The 17,030-nt window shown below is 37.9% G+C and overlaps 1 protein-coding gene across 3 annotated transcripts in view; it reads right to left on the minus strand.

The window, feature by feature from the left end:
• Positions 1 to 8,312: 8,312 nt before the first annotated feature.
• Positions 8,313 to 17,030, minus strand: part of LOC117985799 (angiotensin-converting enzyme-like) — a 95,296-nt gene continuing 86,578 nt past the window's right edge. For all 3 annotated transcript variants that reach the window (XM_069501498.1, XM_034972594.2, XM_069501497.1), the window contains 9 exons: positions 16,831 to 16,918; positions 15,375 to 15,515; positions 13,468 to 13,644; positions 12,485 to 12,582; positions 11,703 to 11,991; positions 10,888 to 11,044; positions 10,253 to 10,429; positions 9,895 to 10,008; positions 8,313 to 9,811 (listed from right to left, as the gene is read on the minus strand). In XM_069501498.1, the coding sequence (XP_069357599.1) occupies positions 9,253 to 9,811; positions 9,895 to 10,008; positions 10,253 to 10,429; positions 10,888 to 11,044; positions 11,703 to 11,991; positions 12,485 to 12,582; positions 13,468 to 13,644; positions 15,375 to 15,515; positions 16,831 to 16,918 (1,800 nt within the window). In that variant the 3' untranslated portion in view covers positions 8,313 to 9,252. The remainder of the gene's footprint in view (positions 9,812 to 9,894; positions 10,009 to 10,252; positions 10,430 to 10,887; positions 11,045 to 11,702; positions 11,992 to 12,484; positions 12,583 to 13,467; positions 13,645 to 15,374; positions 15,516 to 16,830; positions 16,919 to 17,030) is intronic.

Genomic DNA, 17,030 nt, shown 5'->3' on the forward strand with positions numbered 1-17,030 from the left:
GTCCGCGGGACTACACAAATTTCAAACCCCTATTTCACCCCCTTAGGGGTTGAGTTTTCAAAAATACTTTTTTAGCGGATGCCTACGTCGTAATAGCTATCTGCATGCCAAATTCAGCCCGATCCGTCCAATAGTTTGAGCTGTGTGCGTTGATAGATCAGTCAGTCAGTCAGTCAGTCACCTTTTCCTTTTATATATGAAAGTATAAACGTACAGCTCAAACAGCTGGGTCTAGAAACTTTATATTTTAGATGTTAGTCCACGCTATTGATCTTTTAAAATAAAAATGGCGAGCAAACGAGCAGGCGGGTCACCTGATGTTAAGTGATTACCGCAACCCCATGAACATTTGCAGTAACACAGGAACCACCAATGCGTTCCGGCCTTTATAGGAATGTGTTGTTCCGCCCCTTAAATAACCCCCATGAAATGAATTGATAAATCCTTACCTATAAAATTCCCTGCGAGCGAAGCCTGAACGGATCATCAGATATATTATCTTTACATAGATAACAGCTAAACTTCGCCCCAAAGAACTCCCATTAATTTTCTTAGACCTTTTCTGTATTATGAGTTATTAATTAACCAATAAATCTCCCAGGAAATAAGAACTGTGATTTCCTGAAACTAATTATACCTACGGAAGCGGATAAAGATGCTGAATCTAAAACCGCTAATGAATAGCATCAGGCCTTTCAGGTTTGCGTGTTATGATCACTTAATAATCAAGCAATCTGACGATTTCCCTGACGCAGTTGTCTTTCGATTGAATGAATCTTGCAGTTCTATAAGTTCCTTAGGTTGCGTAATAAAGATGTTTAAATAAATAAATTTTACACACTTACCCAAAATCTGATTATGGCTAGAAAGCCGATGGCAGATAGACATATTACGAGTACAAGAAAAAAAATTAACGTGAGATAAATCCGTTTAACCGCTTTTGTTTGAAAGGTAAGTAGGCACAGAGGTAGCTTGCGTCCCGGAAATTCCTGAAAAAAAAAGTTCCCACGTGATTTAAAAAAGCTTTTTTAGAAGTCGCGGGCATCATATAGTAACAGAATAATACATAAATATCATATTCATACCAAATCAATTACAGAATCGTTACAATTTTCCGCGAATCATTTCCATTTTTCCGAATTGTGTTTTGATAAAGGCATAAAGCCGTAACGACAACGAATGAATGATGCCAATGCTCAAAAACGACACCCACGTCTTTTCACAGACCTTTTTCATATCATGATTTATTAATCTGAACTCTGAAGCCAATATCCGGATTTATGAAACACTAGCTTCTGCCCGCGGCTTCGCCCGCGTGGCCTACAGGAAACAAATGGCATTTTTTTTCAGACACAAACATTATAACATCAGGACGCGCACTCTGAACAGCACCGAATAACACATATTACCTTCCAACCCCCATTTCGAAAAATCCTTTCTTAGTGGATACCTACTCTTTACAAAGAATAGACCCTCCAAATTTCATGTCTATAGGACCAGCGGTTTAGGCTGTGCGTTGGTATATATGTCAGTCAGTCAGTCAGGACTTTGAATTGTATATATATAGATATAATAATATTATCTCATCTAAATATATAAAAGGGAAAGCTGACTGACTGATCTATCAACGCACAGCTGAAACTACTGGACGGATTGGGCTGAAATTTGGCATGCAGATAGCTATTATGACGTACACATCCGGTAAGGTAATTATTTGAAATTTGTGTATTCCACGCGGATGAAGTCGCGGGCATAAGCTAGTTCCTGTATAAGGAAAATACAGATTTCTGTTAGGGATCTCTGCGCACTAATAGTTCAAGTCCAAGACTACTCGTCCCACTAGACCAGAATATGTCCTATGAATCACGCAATTGGACTAAGCGTCCAAGTGCATGATATTATGTATATAAAGGCAGCCTTGCGTTCATATACATAATATATCTGGACAATGTTCTGGTCCATCAATACTTTATCAATCACGAGGAATTGACTGATGCAGAACCTCACATTTAATGGATGCCTAAGTTTGGTTATAACGGACAACCTTTAAGCTCTGTTCGGCCCACAGCATGACCTCTATTAATACCGTGGACCGTGCATCATCTCCGGAATTGGTGCAGCAGGTCGCGGGTAAAAGCTAGTTTGGACTACAAGTTTCGGACCAAACGTCATGGAAATATAAATTATCCCGGCCTTGTTAGATGACCGCAAAGCTTTGTCCGGAACATTCCCAAGACTTTGCGAGGGTCGTACAAATACGGAAACACTTAACTAAAACCCATAAAGACTTCCATGACTCTTTCGTTAGTTTGGTATTTTGATTTATGTACGAGTACTTAAGCCAGTAAAGCTCTGATTTTCGAGGTTAAAGCTATCCTATCATATCAGCTTTTTAGGGTTCCGTAATAAATTAAGGAACACACACAGTTCGTCTGTCCATATTTCTTTGTGACGCAGCCATTTTAAAAATAAACTATAACAGATGTTTGTAAGTACAGTTACATAAACATATTACCGCTTTGTGACCGTTACACATACTTAGTTTGAAAAACCGATAGACGTTGGGGTCCCAAGCTGCGGGAATGACGACCTCCCACCGGAACGCCCAGCGTCGGAAAACTGCTAGATGGACAGACGACATTAACCGAGACGCAGCTAACCGGTGGATGGTGACGTGGAAGTCCCTACAAGAGACCTATGTCCGGCAGTGGATGGACGGCGGTTGATAATGATGAAGGTGATGACCGGTACACAGAGGTATTTTTCTTTAAGAGCTAGCGCGTAGCACGGAAAATTTCCGTACGTTTTTTCCGCAAACTCTGTGAACTGTAGAACTAGGTACATAGAAGTGCGCGCAGTGCGGAATTAATTCCGCCCCGGATTTTGATAGATTAAAATTCAAATTTGCGGATTTTCAAACGCAGGCAACTCACAGCACCGTAGTGCACGCTAGCTCTTATTATACCGTATTAAAAATTAGGTACACCAGAAAAATAAGAAAAGTGAGATACTGGTATATATTTAAATTTTACAGGTGGGTTACGTCAAAGGACTTGTACCTAAACTCATATCCGTTGTAAGAAATTGCAGCCAGGGTTGTGGAGTATCCTAAAACACAGCACATCCTTGAGTTACGACACAGACGTCAGAAAGACAATAAAATAAATTGCCCGGATCATGTCTGCTGACTCGTAATTTACGTAAGTACTCCAGAGACCACAGAAAACTATATTAAAGTGATATAGAAATGGTATCTAGTATAGTATGGTAGTATATTGTATCTTTAATAGGTACTGGGACACCATATCAGCGATTTAAAGTAACTCGCTCATCACTACTAATACTATACATGGGAAAGAAATTGTTCATTATGTCCTTCAATTATGCCGCAAAGGAGCAATACATTGACGTGAATTTTATGTAAGGATATCCTTAGACACCTGAACAGTGAAATAGACTACTTTTGATCCCCGAAAATCGAAGAGCTCCCGTGGTATTTTACAAACTTCAATCCACGCAAACGAACAAATACCTATATACAAATATCTATAGATACTTATGTCTTTTTTTATATTAATTTATGTCGTACTAGACACCTTTTGGGTGACGACAAGTTCACGCTCCTTTACCGCTTCCACCTATTCTGAATTCAGGGCCAGAGACTCAGATTGACAATTAAAAGGCTAGGCTGAGAATACAGAGGCACATGAAAAGATTTATAGAAAAACTATGAAATCCGAAAGCTGTTCCGAAAGGTCCAAATCGCAGTCATTGGAGTCATAAATGTCATCCCATATGCTTTTAGCTCAAGTTTTTCGCTTTGACTTTGGAGGAGCAAATGAAGAGCGGCAAAAAGCTACATAATATCTATAGTGCATTTTGAGAACTCACTCGCCATGTTTGTTCTATGTGTCAACTGTGATTTCAAAAGTACAATTTCGGGTAGGGTAAACCCACCAACATGAATAATTGTACTCGTACCTACGGTAGGTAAACCGTACAGTACGCGGCAGAAAATAATGTACGTCGGCCTTTAGAAAGAGATTTATCGCTTTGTAGAGCATTGTCTCTGTCGTTGAGACCGACAAAACGTCACATAGGTAAACGTGACAGAGACAACGCTCTTCAAAGCCGAAATCTCATTCTAAAGCTCGATGTGGATGTACCTACATTATTTTCTGCCGCGTACATTTGATATCACAGTTGACACAGAACAAAAATGGCGAGTGAGTTCTAAAAATATATGCATTATACTTACCAACTTTTTGCTCATCTCACTGTAATACCACTAGAGTCTAGTCTTCTAAATATATAAAAGGAAAAGGTGACTGACTGACTGACTGATCTATCAACGCACAGCTCAAATTAATAGACGTATCAGGCTGAAATTTGGCATGCAGATAGCTATTATGACGTAGGCATCCGCTTAGAGAGGATTTTTGAAAATTCAACCCCTAAGGGGGTGAAATAGGGGTTTGAAATTTGTGTAGTCCACGCGGACAAAGACGCGAGCATAAGCTAGTTGATTCATAAAAGCACAGACAAAATAAAAGGTAAGTACCCCTCATACATTTCTATTGCAAGCACTCGTACTTCATTTCAATTTGCTTTGTTGCTAACTTAACCATAGTAAGCAGCTGCGGGCAAATTTAAGATTACATTAAATTCTAAGAAAGCACTCCGAAAGCTCTTATTTGATTGTATAACGAGACGAGAGTACCTTTGCATAAATGCAATTTAATATTTTTGAAAGGTATGCAAACTTTCAAAAAGTTTAAGTTACCTTAGTATCTATACAGGTGCTTTAGAAATGCCCGAGTCTCGCGTATTCACTTGTTCATAAAATAACAGAATATACAGGATGTAACCAGAACGCTGGCAAAAACGAAGACAGGTACCTACTGCTTATTATTGATATGATACCACAAAAGAACGCGCAGATTTTTTTTTATTGAAAATCTTATAATTTTGTAAAAGTTTACGATTACGATAAATTGCAAATAAAACATCTGAATGACGCCAGAGGTCAACGAACGTTGCGTAAGTAGGCCACTCGGAGTCAATCCCCGCATCGTAGGCGGGGCATTGACCCGAGTTTTGCACGCCATACATTGCTGGTTTAAAAAAAACGAAATCACTAAAACTACAAAATGAGGCAAATGGTTATTGGTATTGGATTGTGTTTAGGTAGTATAACAGTAGCGCGAACTTTTTGCTAGCGTTCTGGTTACAACCTGTATAATAAAAGTCAGGTAGTTATAGCTACACAATCCTTATTGTATTTCATCATCATCATCAACCCATGACGGGTGATTTTACTGCGGTTTTCGACGACCTCCTTGGCGCAGTGGTGATGTGGTCTTATAAATAGAGCCTTTATAGAGCCTCAATAGCTCAACGGGTAAAGGAGTGGACTGAAAACCGAAAGGTCGACGGTTCAAACCCCGCCCGTTGCAATATTGTCGTACCTACTCCTAGCACAAGCTTGACGCTTAGTTGGAGAGGAAAGGGGAATATTAGTCATTTAACATGGCTAATATTCTTTAAAAAAAAAAAAATGGGAGGCAATTTATAATTTCTAAATTGTCTCTAGGCTGGTCTGGTGGGAGACTACGGCCGTGGCTAGTTACCACCCTACCAGCAAAGCCGTGCCGTACAGCGATTGAGCGTTCCGGTACGATGGCATGTATAGAAACTGATAAAGAGTATGGGTGTGATAAAAACTGCCATAGCCCTTCCAAGTTATCCCACTACCATCTTAGACTTAATGGAACAAAAAGAAACCGATCCACTAACGAGCACGGGTCTGCACTTAGAATAACATCTTCAGCAGGATATAATTAAATAAAAATAATAAATGTTACTTTTATCTGATGTTTCATGATATTTCAGCTAATTTAGATTGATACGATTACGGCGAAAAAATTCCATGTCAGAAAAAAATATTTGGGTTAATTAAAATGATCGCTGAATTTCAAAAGGCACGATAAAGAGCTGAATATAAACCGTGATAGATATAAAAAGTATTAATTACATCGGAGGCTCGGTCGAAAAGCATAATGGGTAATTTTGATTTAAAACTGGCACAGTAGGTAAGGGTGCATTTCCACTGAAGGAAATGATAGAGATGTGTTGAGCAAGAGACCTACCGCCGCCGTATTTTGAGAGCTAAGCTATTAGCTATATAGTGTAACAATCGCACTCTTCTTGATTTTTTAAAATTATTCTCTTTAATAATTAATTCTAGAACCATAAACTACCGCTATACAAAAAATCACGTCATTTTATTACAGTCCAAGACCCTATTGTTAAGTTCACTTAGCCTAAAGCTTAGCTGGCATAAGTTTATTTTTATTTCTAGTAACAAATCATTTATTTTTCCAGAATATTAACATTATGATAGTCACTTTTTCACTTCTAATTTGAACAGTGGAATTCCGCACGTCCGTCCGCTCGCACAATATCGCTAGATATGTCCCTGGCCTTATACTAACATTTTAACAGGTAATATGACCTTTGGAGGTGACAAACATCCGAAGCGGCTCAAAATAAATGAAGATCAATCTTAAAGTTATCAAAAGACGCGCAAACAAAAACATGAAAATGATTTATGAGGTCTCTTCTCATCTTTTTAAGGTCTTACGACACTGGCGACTTGTGAACGTGATTTTCAATTCAATTCTTTTATTTTGCAGACACAAATTATAAGTATTATTATTTTATTGAAATATTACAATAAAACTTAAAGCTAGTCTTATCTAATCTAATTACTATACAAATCATACCCGCGTGGAATGGTGCCAAGAATACTGGTTGCATTTCCGCGCTGGACAGCCAGGCTGCGCAAAAAATTATCCAGCCCTTCTATTACCAGATAGCAAATAAGAGTAGGCATATAGGTATTATTATATTTTAGGTAGGTACCTGGTTGTAGATATACCTTTTTTAAAAGTTGTAATGTATTCAAGTGAGTAGGTAGGTACCTATTTAATTGTTAAAGCGTAATTACAGCTAGGTGATTAGCGAAGGAAGCGCCGAGAATAGGTATTATAGGTAGGTAGACAGGACTGTATTTCCAACATTATTATTAACATAAGGTTATTAATTAATTTACATAAGGTGTTTGTGCCAGTGGTGTCGTCTAGTGGCGTCGTCTTGTTGTGTCCACCCATCAAGTCGAGCAACAGTTTTTCCTCCCCGAAAGGAAAACCCCCTCCGAAATCAATTCCTGGCTACGGCCATTCAGACCATAATGTTTGATAATTCTTGGCTAAAGTAGATTAATTGTCTTACCTTTGTTGTACATTATGAGAAACAAATGCCAAAATATAGTCTAAAATTCACTTAAAAAAAAGATTCCGACGAATTGAGAACCTCCTCCTTTTTTTGAAGTAAAAAAAAAAATGGATTAGATTCACTAATAGATTTTCTTTGCTTAGTATTATTTAGAAATCGAATATTGTTATCGATTGCTTAGAAATCGAATACTATTGAATTTATAGATTGCCGTATGCCGTGATCATTGCCACAAACGCGCTGCGTTTTCGCACCAAGCAACTTAAGTTTCTCGCTCGAAAGACGTTTGCAAATCGCCAGTGTGATAAGACCCTAAGACATTAACCTACTTTGAAACAACAAATAAGTCGCAAATAATAAATAGAATAACTTTATAGAATCTGATACCTACTTATTTAATTTGTATAATAATTTAACTTAGTGATGGATAAATGGAAACTTTGTAATGCCCTGGGTGGATCGAATGGAGATTTTTTCTAAATTATTCTACTGTCAATCTAAATAAGAATATTGGTAGAAACATACTTACGACCTACGGTACACTTCATTATGGTATAACATACTTACTCATTGCCATTCGCCAAGCCTCGACACCATTCGCTATTACTCGGCGCGCTCCGTCTGCGCTTGTCCTAAGTTTGTTATGTCAATCGCAATGTTTCGGATTGAGCATAGAGATGGATTGAGTATGCTGCGTAGGCCCTACTGGCCGCTATAGTGTCAATGGGGTGGGGTGGCGAGCGCGGAGATCCACCTGGGGGTGAGCCCTAGGGCTCGAATAAACAATTGGATAGACTGGAGGGTAACGTCTTCTTCCTAAGGGCGCGTCCTGTGAGACTTGGACCACGACTATAGGTCATTAGGTCGATTCTGAAAATGATGGAAATGATAGTACTATCAGTCTAGGTCCATTTCGATAGGATGACACAAAAATAAAATAAGTTGCATTAGTGCAACAAGCACTGACGAATCACATACCAAAGAATTATGTAAAACTTGGAAATGAAACAACTGAAGATTTATTTAAAACATTTATTTTTTACTCCTTTTATCGAATTCTGAGACAAATTTGTTATATCATGCTTACTAACGAGAGTTAGTAATCTAACAATTAAAATAATTAAAATGCATCAATAGTTATATAGGTCTACATTGAATGCGACAGCCTGTCAAAGCATTGCTTTGTAGTTGTACGACCGAGACTGTGATGTATGTGATGTGAATATGATTCGGCCATGCTAATTGGCAAAGCAAAGCCTTGCGAAGTTGCCGCACTTAGTGTGAACACTAATAATAACAAAAATAATATTATTAAATACCTGGGTTGTCCTAATTCTTTAAAATAAATAATCTAGTTAAAACAATAAAAATGTTAGTAAGTAAATAAATAAGATCACATAAAAAGATAATGGTTTGGTCTTTGAGAGCAGAGTAAATAGAGATTTATAAAATTACCTTATTTAATTACAAATTTGATCGTTTCCTTTAATATAATATTTCTTTACTTATACGAAATTGAAACGCTTAAGGCACGGCGAAATTACATCTAACTAGAATTTACACCTATCGTACACAATTGGTAACCATTATTAAAACTTACTATATTTTTTCAAATTGTGATATGTACAAAAATATTTTTTTCATCTTCACTATCTAAGAATATTTTTACAGTTGCAATAGAAACAAACGCACAAACACACATTGAACTAAAGACAAACATAAATGCAACAGTTGAAACGGAATCTATAAAAGATACAGCACCATAGAGTAAGAATAAATAATCCACTTTTACACCAATTAATCTAAACCAAATTAAGCACATTAAAATCAAAACATAAAACATTTAACCATCAACACATTTGTACTCTACACTCCTCATAAATCGTATTGGCACAAATTCACTAGTGTCCTGAACAATTTATATCGGCTCCACCTTTAGAACCGATATTCTTCAAATCAGGCGGTCTGTCTTCTTCTTTGTTTCTCTAGTTGTTTTCTATGGCTCTGTCGCTTTCTAGCAATTATTGCTACTAATATTACAACGACTGCAAGCGCAACAGCAACTCCGATCCACCAGTAAACGTTGTATGAAGCTTCTTTGGGATTTTGAGCATCACTTTGGTCCCCGGCTGCTACTGGATTCTTAATTTCCAAGACACCCACAGTAGACGTTTCATATTTAGAGTTCGAATCTTCTTCAGTCTCTATAATATTATCAAGGATGTCATCGTGAGTTTTTCTTAGAGGAACATCTTTCTTTTCATTTCCATCCTCAGATTTTGGTAGGCTGGTTTCTTCGGGAATTTCATTTTCTTGTAAATCAACTTCGGGAGGAGGTTCGTTGTAATCCTCGACAGAATGATCATTTGCTGGGTCTAATTGGTTATCCAAATATTCGTCTAACAGTCTAAAGTAATCCGTGAGTGCATTGTATTCTAGTCCATTTTCACGTTTTACCAATAGATCACTGATCATTTCAGGCCATGAGACGCTAAAACCCTGCATCATGACATCACTGAAAAAGAAAAGAAATTCAAAATTTCAGATAACTATAGTTTTATTACATTAACAAATATTTTTTCTATTAAGGGTACTCACATTAGACGTTGATTATTTTGGAAAATATGTGTGATCAAATCCAAGTCATCTGATATTAGCTCTTCGGCAAATGATTGATAGATTTGGTACTTCAATATGAGACCTAGGAATTTCCTGAAAGTAAAATAACAATTTTCTTTATTTTGAACATAGAACGAAATTTCATGAAGGTAACTTGCTTGTACGTCTTTGTCTGCGTGAATTTAGAAATTTAAAATTCATAGTATCCTTTGCCCATCTCCAGGATCTTCACACTTCATGACCAATATAGGGGTTGAGCCGTGAAAGGTAACAGACTAACAGGCAAGCTCACAAACATTCACATTTCTATGAAAATTATATAGGTGCTCTTTCTTACCCGATATATGGCTTGTTAAACAAAACATATGGATCTCCAAGAATGTCAGAGCTTGAGGATTCTATTAGAGAAAAGTTTCTCCTGAACTCGCTCCAACTGTCTTCTACTTTTGATAAAGGAATTTGACCCATCAGGACTTTTATTCTCCATTCATCTATTGCCAAATAATAATTTAATCTGAAAAAAGAGATAGAGAAGTAAAGATAATCATGAAAAAAGAAAAAAAGAAAACTATTATTATTTTATTCGATGACCTCCATCTCACTAAAGTGAGCTATGGATTCCAGGATGAGTCAATTTGGGGATTTAAACTTCCAAATCGTCGCAGGTGTCGTCTTTATAAATAAGGCTAGTTTAAGACTCTACTTACCAGAAAAGTCATATTAACGTCAAGCAATCTAGCGTTTCAGTTCGACATATTGCATAGTAATTGATTAGATATTTAATAAAGCTTGTTAACCCTTTCTGGACTCTTTACTTATCAATATTATCAAGAAGAATCACAGTCAAAAAAATTGGATCAGTGGTTATTTATTTATTTTTATTATTCATGTACCAAAAATTGTAGTTACAAAGTAATAATAAATTAAGTTACATTGGAAATGCTTATCTCTAAACAGAGATTTCTTACTTACTTGGGCAAATCTCTCAATGCAATGATAAGCTGTAAGACCAGGCGGTGATGGTTAATATTGTAATTAAATCTTTCCAGAGGATATAGTCCTGCCCGATCAAGCGTATGAGGGTTCAGTGACAGAAGCGATACAAAACCTGGCACCGCTTCATAAATAGCTGTGAAAAACAAAAGACTGACATTAACAACGGAATACACAATCAAGAAAAGGGCTTCTTTAGGGGACCATTCAGACGACATTTGTCATATTCAACCTTGAAGCTGCTTCAAGGTTGAATATAACAAAAGGTCCCCTAAAGAAGCTCCTATCTTGACAAGGAGTTCCAGTGTGAGACTGTTCACAAAAGCACAAAAGGTAGTCCTTCGTGATTTGTGGTTATTATGAAATAGCAAGCGTCAAAGGTGCCACGCGTCGTGACTCGCGACGCCATTGTCGCTCATCAATCATCATCAACCGATAGACATCCACCGCTGGACATAGGTCTCTTGTAGGGTTTTCCACACGCCACGGTCTTACGTCGCCTGAATCCAGCGGCTCCCTGTGACTCGTCTGATGTCGTCCATCCACCTAGTTTGGAGTCTTCAAACACTGTGTGTTCCGGTGCGAGGTCGCCATTCCAGCACCAGGGACCTCAACGTCTATCGGTTTTACGAACTATGCGCCCTGCCCACCATGCTTGGAGTTTCTCTACGTGATCAAATCAGAAATGAGGAGATCCGTAGGAGAACTAAAGGAACTGACGTAGCTCAACGAGTTGCGAAACTGAAGTGGCAATGGGCAGGGCACATTGTCGCTCAATAACAAATTAATGATACCTGAATAACGTGGAGCTTCTCTCAAAATATAAGTGTTATTGCTGTGTAGAGCCGTTGTTATTTTGAATCTTATCTTCGTGGCTGTCTCGTGCGCGTCCATATAGTTCTGAATGCTGACATCTTTGCACGATATAAATCTCAGTTTATTGGGTTGGCACCAGTCTACTATAGTTGGAGGACAAGTGCCGTTGAAGGCTGATTCTGTTAAGATATCGTTGGGGACTTCGCCTAAATTTAACTGTCTGAGTAAATTGTTTGCTTCCCTGTATGCGTTTAATCCTCCTATATCCTGCAAAGGTAAATATAGGTGAAAACGTTTTTCGACAAATTCTCTGGGGTAGCGGCTTTGTAAATAAGAGGTCCTGGTGAGGATATCGTCTAGGTCAAATTTCTAAATTAGTCAGGTAGGAGGTTCGGTTTGACCATTTACCTTTCTACTCGCAAATCCGTACCCCAAGTGAACTAGTGTTCGGGTACGATACCATGCAGAAACCTAAGGGGTACAAGCTGGGTTTGATAAAACTGACATACAAGGAACCACAAGCTTAATTTGCAATAATCTATAAAAACAGATTTGGTATGATACAACTTGCAGAATGCAGTATGCACCATCCGCCCTCCCACTAAAGCAGGAAAAGCAAGGTACACATACAACCAACACGCAACACCACAAAAATGTTCTAGAACACACTCAATGTATCTACGTTTCATTACATGTATGGTCATTAAATTGAAGTCTATAATATATCCTGCATTTAAAAAAAAGATATTGAGAATCATACCTTAAGTTGAATATTGGCGTGGACCTTTTGATATATATCTGGATATTTAGGTAGTAAACTCTCGATTAGATTAGACCAGTCATCCCCCGTGAGAGATCCTGTGGAATTAAATTTTCACGTAGAATCGATTCCTTTGTTAGACTGGATCCTAAGAGCCGCACGTACAATGGTTTTATTGTGGAATAAAACTTGGAAATGGGAAACGATGATAATTGAATTATTTTATAGGTCATAAATATTGTACAGATACCTACCGTATTTCATTGCTAACTCTTTACAAGTATTAAAATTTTCTAATAAAAAAACGGGCTGAATTGAGAACTACCCCCTTTTTGGAAGTCGGTTAAAAAATCAACAAATACCGATCGAGTTCGTGAAAATCCCTTATAAAAATGACCTGAAAATCTGTATAACTATTTTCCAATCATGGACAGTATGTCTTGCATAGAGTTACTAAGTGTGATAAGATGTAAGCTTGGACGAGATAATTCGTTCACTTCTTCATATTTCTACAAAATGAAACACCAACATAATTATTGTACGGGAGCGGTATGCTTGCTTGACCGTACCAAAAGGGAGATCTCCCACCGAAGCGGTTGGTTGTGCTCGGTAGCGCCAGCTGGGCCGACGGTTGTATTTTAATATAGTCCAAATTGCAGAAAACTCCGTTAGTGCGAGTACTGGCGACGATACATTTGTTCTGAATTACGTCATGATATGCTATCGATTGAATAGCGCCATCTAGTTGCAATTGTGGCAACCGCCACATCATAATAAAAAAATCAACTGGCAACGATTTAAGACATTGGTGTAGAATTTATATAGAAATAGCTATGGCAGTGCCCTGCTGGCTCGTACGTCCTTCCATAGGCTTAGTAACGCCTTAATAAATTATACTACAACGTATCATATCTTCAGCTAAGCCAAATAGGTACAGGACCATAGAGGAGCCCTGACAATGCTGTTGCTAAAGTAAAACTTACTGAATAAATGCACAGGCAGTGGTTTCCCAACTTCTTCTGCACCTCGGAGCCTCAGAGTAACATACTTATGCAACTTTAGGTACAGGGGTTGAACGTGCTGCCAGATGTCACGAGCAGCCAACGTCGCCCCTTCATACTCTACCAGCGAGTCCCAATATTCCTCCACCAGGTCGTAATCTGTGGTGGAAATAATAAGATTGATAGTGATAGGTTAGATGACATTGACACACTACAGTACAATTTTGAATTATGATAGACCACAGATATGTCAAGATTTGCAACTAGCGTGGCCCCCTCAGTCCCTCTCGCTCAAGCAGATTTTCTTACTTGTGAAATGTCATTCCTTCTACACTTCACGTTGTTTGTCAAATACTCACGTACAAATACATTTTGACAAACAAAAAAAGTGGCCACGGTGATAAGGACAAAACATAATCATTTTGTCTCGTTCTAACAAGAGCTTAAATGCATTTAGCTATCTCGCTCTAACAGTAAGTGTCACAATAGGGCTACTTCTAACAGTCCTTATTCTGAGTGATAGACAGAAAACTTTTAGACAATACACAAAATAACAAAAATGAAATATGGTTGATAGAAGATAATGTCAAGTACTTCGAATGAGATGATTTAAACATTGTATTAATCCTACTAATATTTTAAATGTGAAAGTGTGAATGTTTGGATGTTTGTTACTCAGTCACGAAAAACCGGCTGCACAGATTTGGATGAAATTTGGAATGGAGATAAATTATACCCTGGAGTTAATCCATGAGCTACTATTTATCCCGGAAAATCAAAGAGTTCCCGCGGGATTTTGTAAAATGTAAATCCACGTGGACGAAGTCGCGGGCATCAGCTAGTAATTGTGATAAAGCCAAATCTCTATTAATACAGTCAAGAGTAGTAAAGCTATTTTTTTTTAAATTGAAGAAGCACGATAATACTTTTATTAACTTCTTTAAACATAATATTAAACTGTAATAGACAACGCACTGTCGAAATAGCCTAAGCTGGTGGTCCTAGAAACTTAAAATTTTGTATCTATGTATCCTGCATTTTTATAGACCCTCACTAAGAAAGACTATTGAGAAATTTTAAGGATCCTTAAAAAGTAAAACCACAAGGGCGACTTGAGGTTTGAGGACCTTATATATGCCAGTTTACCTTAGGAAGATGTGAAAGAAGTTTCAGGTAGGTAAAGTAATGAAATGAAAGAAGAAAGGTTGGTTCAAAGTATAGCTATAAAGGCGAATTAATTATGCGAAAATTGATATTCGATCCAATTAACGTCGATCAAGATAATGGTGTCCGATGGAAATAATTAAATCTCTAGAAGAATAAAATCTAATAAACAGCTTCAAGGATTAATAGAATATTTTATTACAAAGGTCAAAGGTTACTGGTAAAGTTTACTTCATTACTACCGTCACACTATACCGTGTCTAAAGGCCATTTTACACCAGAGCAACACAGTGCGACATTGAGATTTGTCGCTGCCTTTATATTCCAATTCTACGGCACCATATTGTCTCGGCATAAAATAAACTGCAGTTAGAAAGCCGCAAAGCAAATTAATGTTTCCATATTTTGTAGCATGTACGCCGTACGGTCAAAATATTTTTATATCGTACTAGCTGATGCTCGCGACTTCGTATGTGTGGATTTAGGTTTTTAAAAATCCTATGAGAACTCTTAAATTTTCTGGGATAAAAAGTAGTCTATGTCCTTCCCCGGGTTGCAAGCTACCTCTGTACCAAATTTCGTCAAAATTGGTTGAACGGTTGAGCCGTGAAAAGCTAGCAGACAGACAGACACACTTTCGCATTTATAATATTAAGTATGGAAGTATGAATGGATAGTATGGATATACCGTATTATATACCGTACCGTATTATACCGCAACTTACGATTTTCTTTCGAAGCGTTTCTCAGTAGCGGCAGGATATTGTCGAGGTAATCCTGGAGGTCTGGTAGGTGATTCTCCCATGATAGCTTCATTCGACGCAAAATCTCCTCGTCCGGTTGCCTTGCTATGTTGTTTTGTAATTCTGTAGAAAATAAAGATTAATAAAACTTCTTTTTCCGATTAATTATACTTTGATGATATTTTAGCCATCGAGCACACAGAGTTACCACGTTCAGATTTTAAAGTCCTGGCAAAGGGATAGCTTGGATAGACAAAGTAAAATAGTCTCAATAGTTCGACGGTTAAATAAGTGGACTGAAACTGAAAGGTCGATGATTCAAAACCTCACCCGTTGCACTATTGTTGTAGGTACCTACTCCTAACACAAGCTTGACGCTTAGTCGGAGGGGAAAGGGAGGGAAAAATGAACTGAAGGGTTGCAACGCATTATGCTCCGGCTAAATTAAACTTTAGGGTCTATGCAGACGGCGGACTGAAAGCCACCTGCAAAATTACATTAGCAGGAGTTTTTACTACAGGTGACGCAGGTGCATTGCAACTGCAACCGACTGCGCGCAAAATATACTAAGAACGAATATTAAAATATTTTCAATCCACCTAAAACACTAAAGATTATTTTTAGCTCAAGATGTTTTTCAATCTTGATGAAAATTTAAAGCAAATTAAAAAAAACTGAAGTGCAAAGTTGGCGACCGTCCAGCTTGCGAGATACGATCACAATATTCAGAAAATGCTTAGAATGCATAGATAATCTTGATTTAACCGGAGGTAGGCTGTTGAAAGCGGAATTTATTTTCAACTTTTTTTTAAAGAATTTTTGCTGCGTTCATCACAATCCAAAGGCTAAAATAAAGTTTGCATATTACACAGACTCGAAACTAACTCCACTCAGACTTGACTCACAGCAAAGCATGAACATGTGAGCGGATAAATTTTCAATATTTTATGCAAGCATGCAAACACCGGTGCACTTCCTGTTTCCTCACTCTCATAGCCTGATGGGACGGCAGTACAACACGACCGGAAAGAGATCAAGCGCGATAGTTTACATACTCTCCAAGGGCATGGGGGTAAAACACCGCCAACTTCTGCCGATCAACATCGCCCATGAACATTTTGCAGCACCAGAGGAACCAGGACTTGACTTTACATGAGTTTATTGATCCGCCCCTTGAATAACCCCATGTTGAAATCTAGTGGGAACACCGCCGAAGGAGTTAGTTCCACAATTTGCATGTGCATGGAAAAAATATCTGGCATAACCTGATTGAAATCTATAGAGCGCACTTTGACTTTGCTTAGACTTAAGTTTCAGTAAAAACGAGACAGATTTATGCCAGCGGTATAACGCTGTCTCGTTTTAACAGTGTCTTAAGTCTGAGCTAAGTCAAAGTGAGCTCAATAGATCTCAGCCTTAGATTTGTTGTGAAGCTTACCTCTCAAAGTGCAAGTAGTATTGTATCCACAATCATAGTCAGTGGCGAATTGTAGCCGATTCATTGCCGTATCACCAAACGTTACCAACTGAAACAAACGCACTATAAGTAATTATCCCCTTCATCATCATCATCATCATCATCATCATTTTGACCCATCGCTGGGCCATTACTGAGTACGGGTAGCCTCTCAGAATGAG

This window comes from Maniola hyperantus, chromosome 10 (genome assembly GCF_902806685.2).
Source record: "Maniola hyperantus chromosome 10, iAphHyp1.2, whole genome shotgun sequence".
Lineage (NCBI taxonomy): Eukaryota > Metazoa > Arthropoda > Insecta > Lepidoptera > Nymphalidae > Maniola > Maniola hyperantus.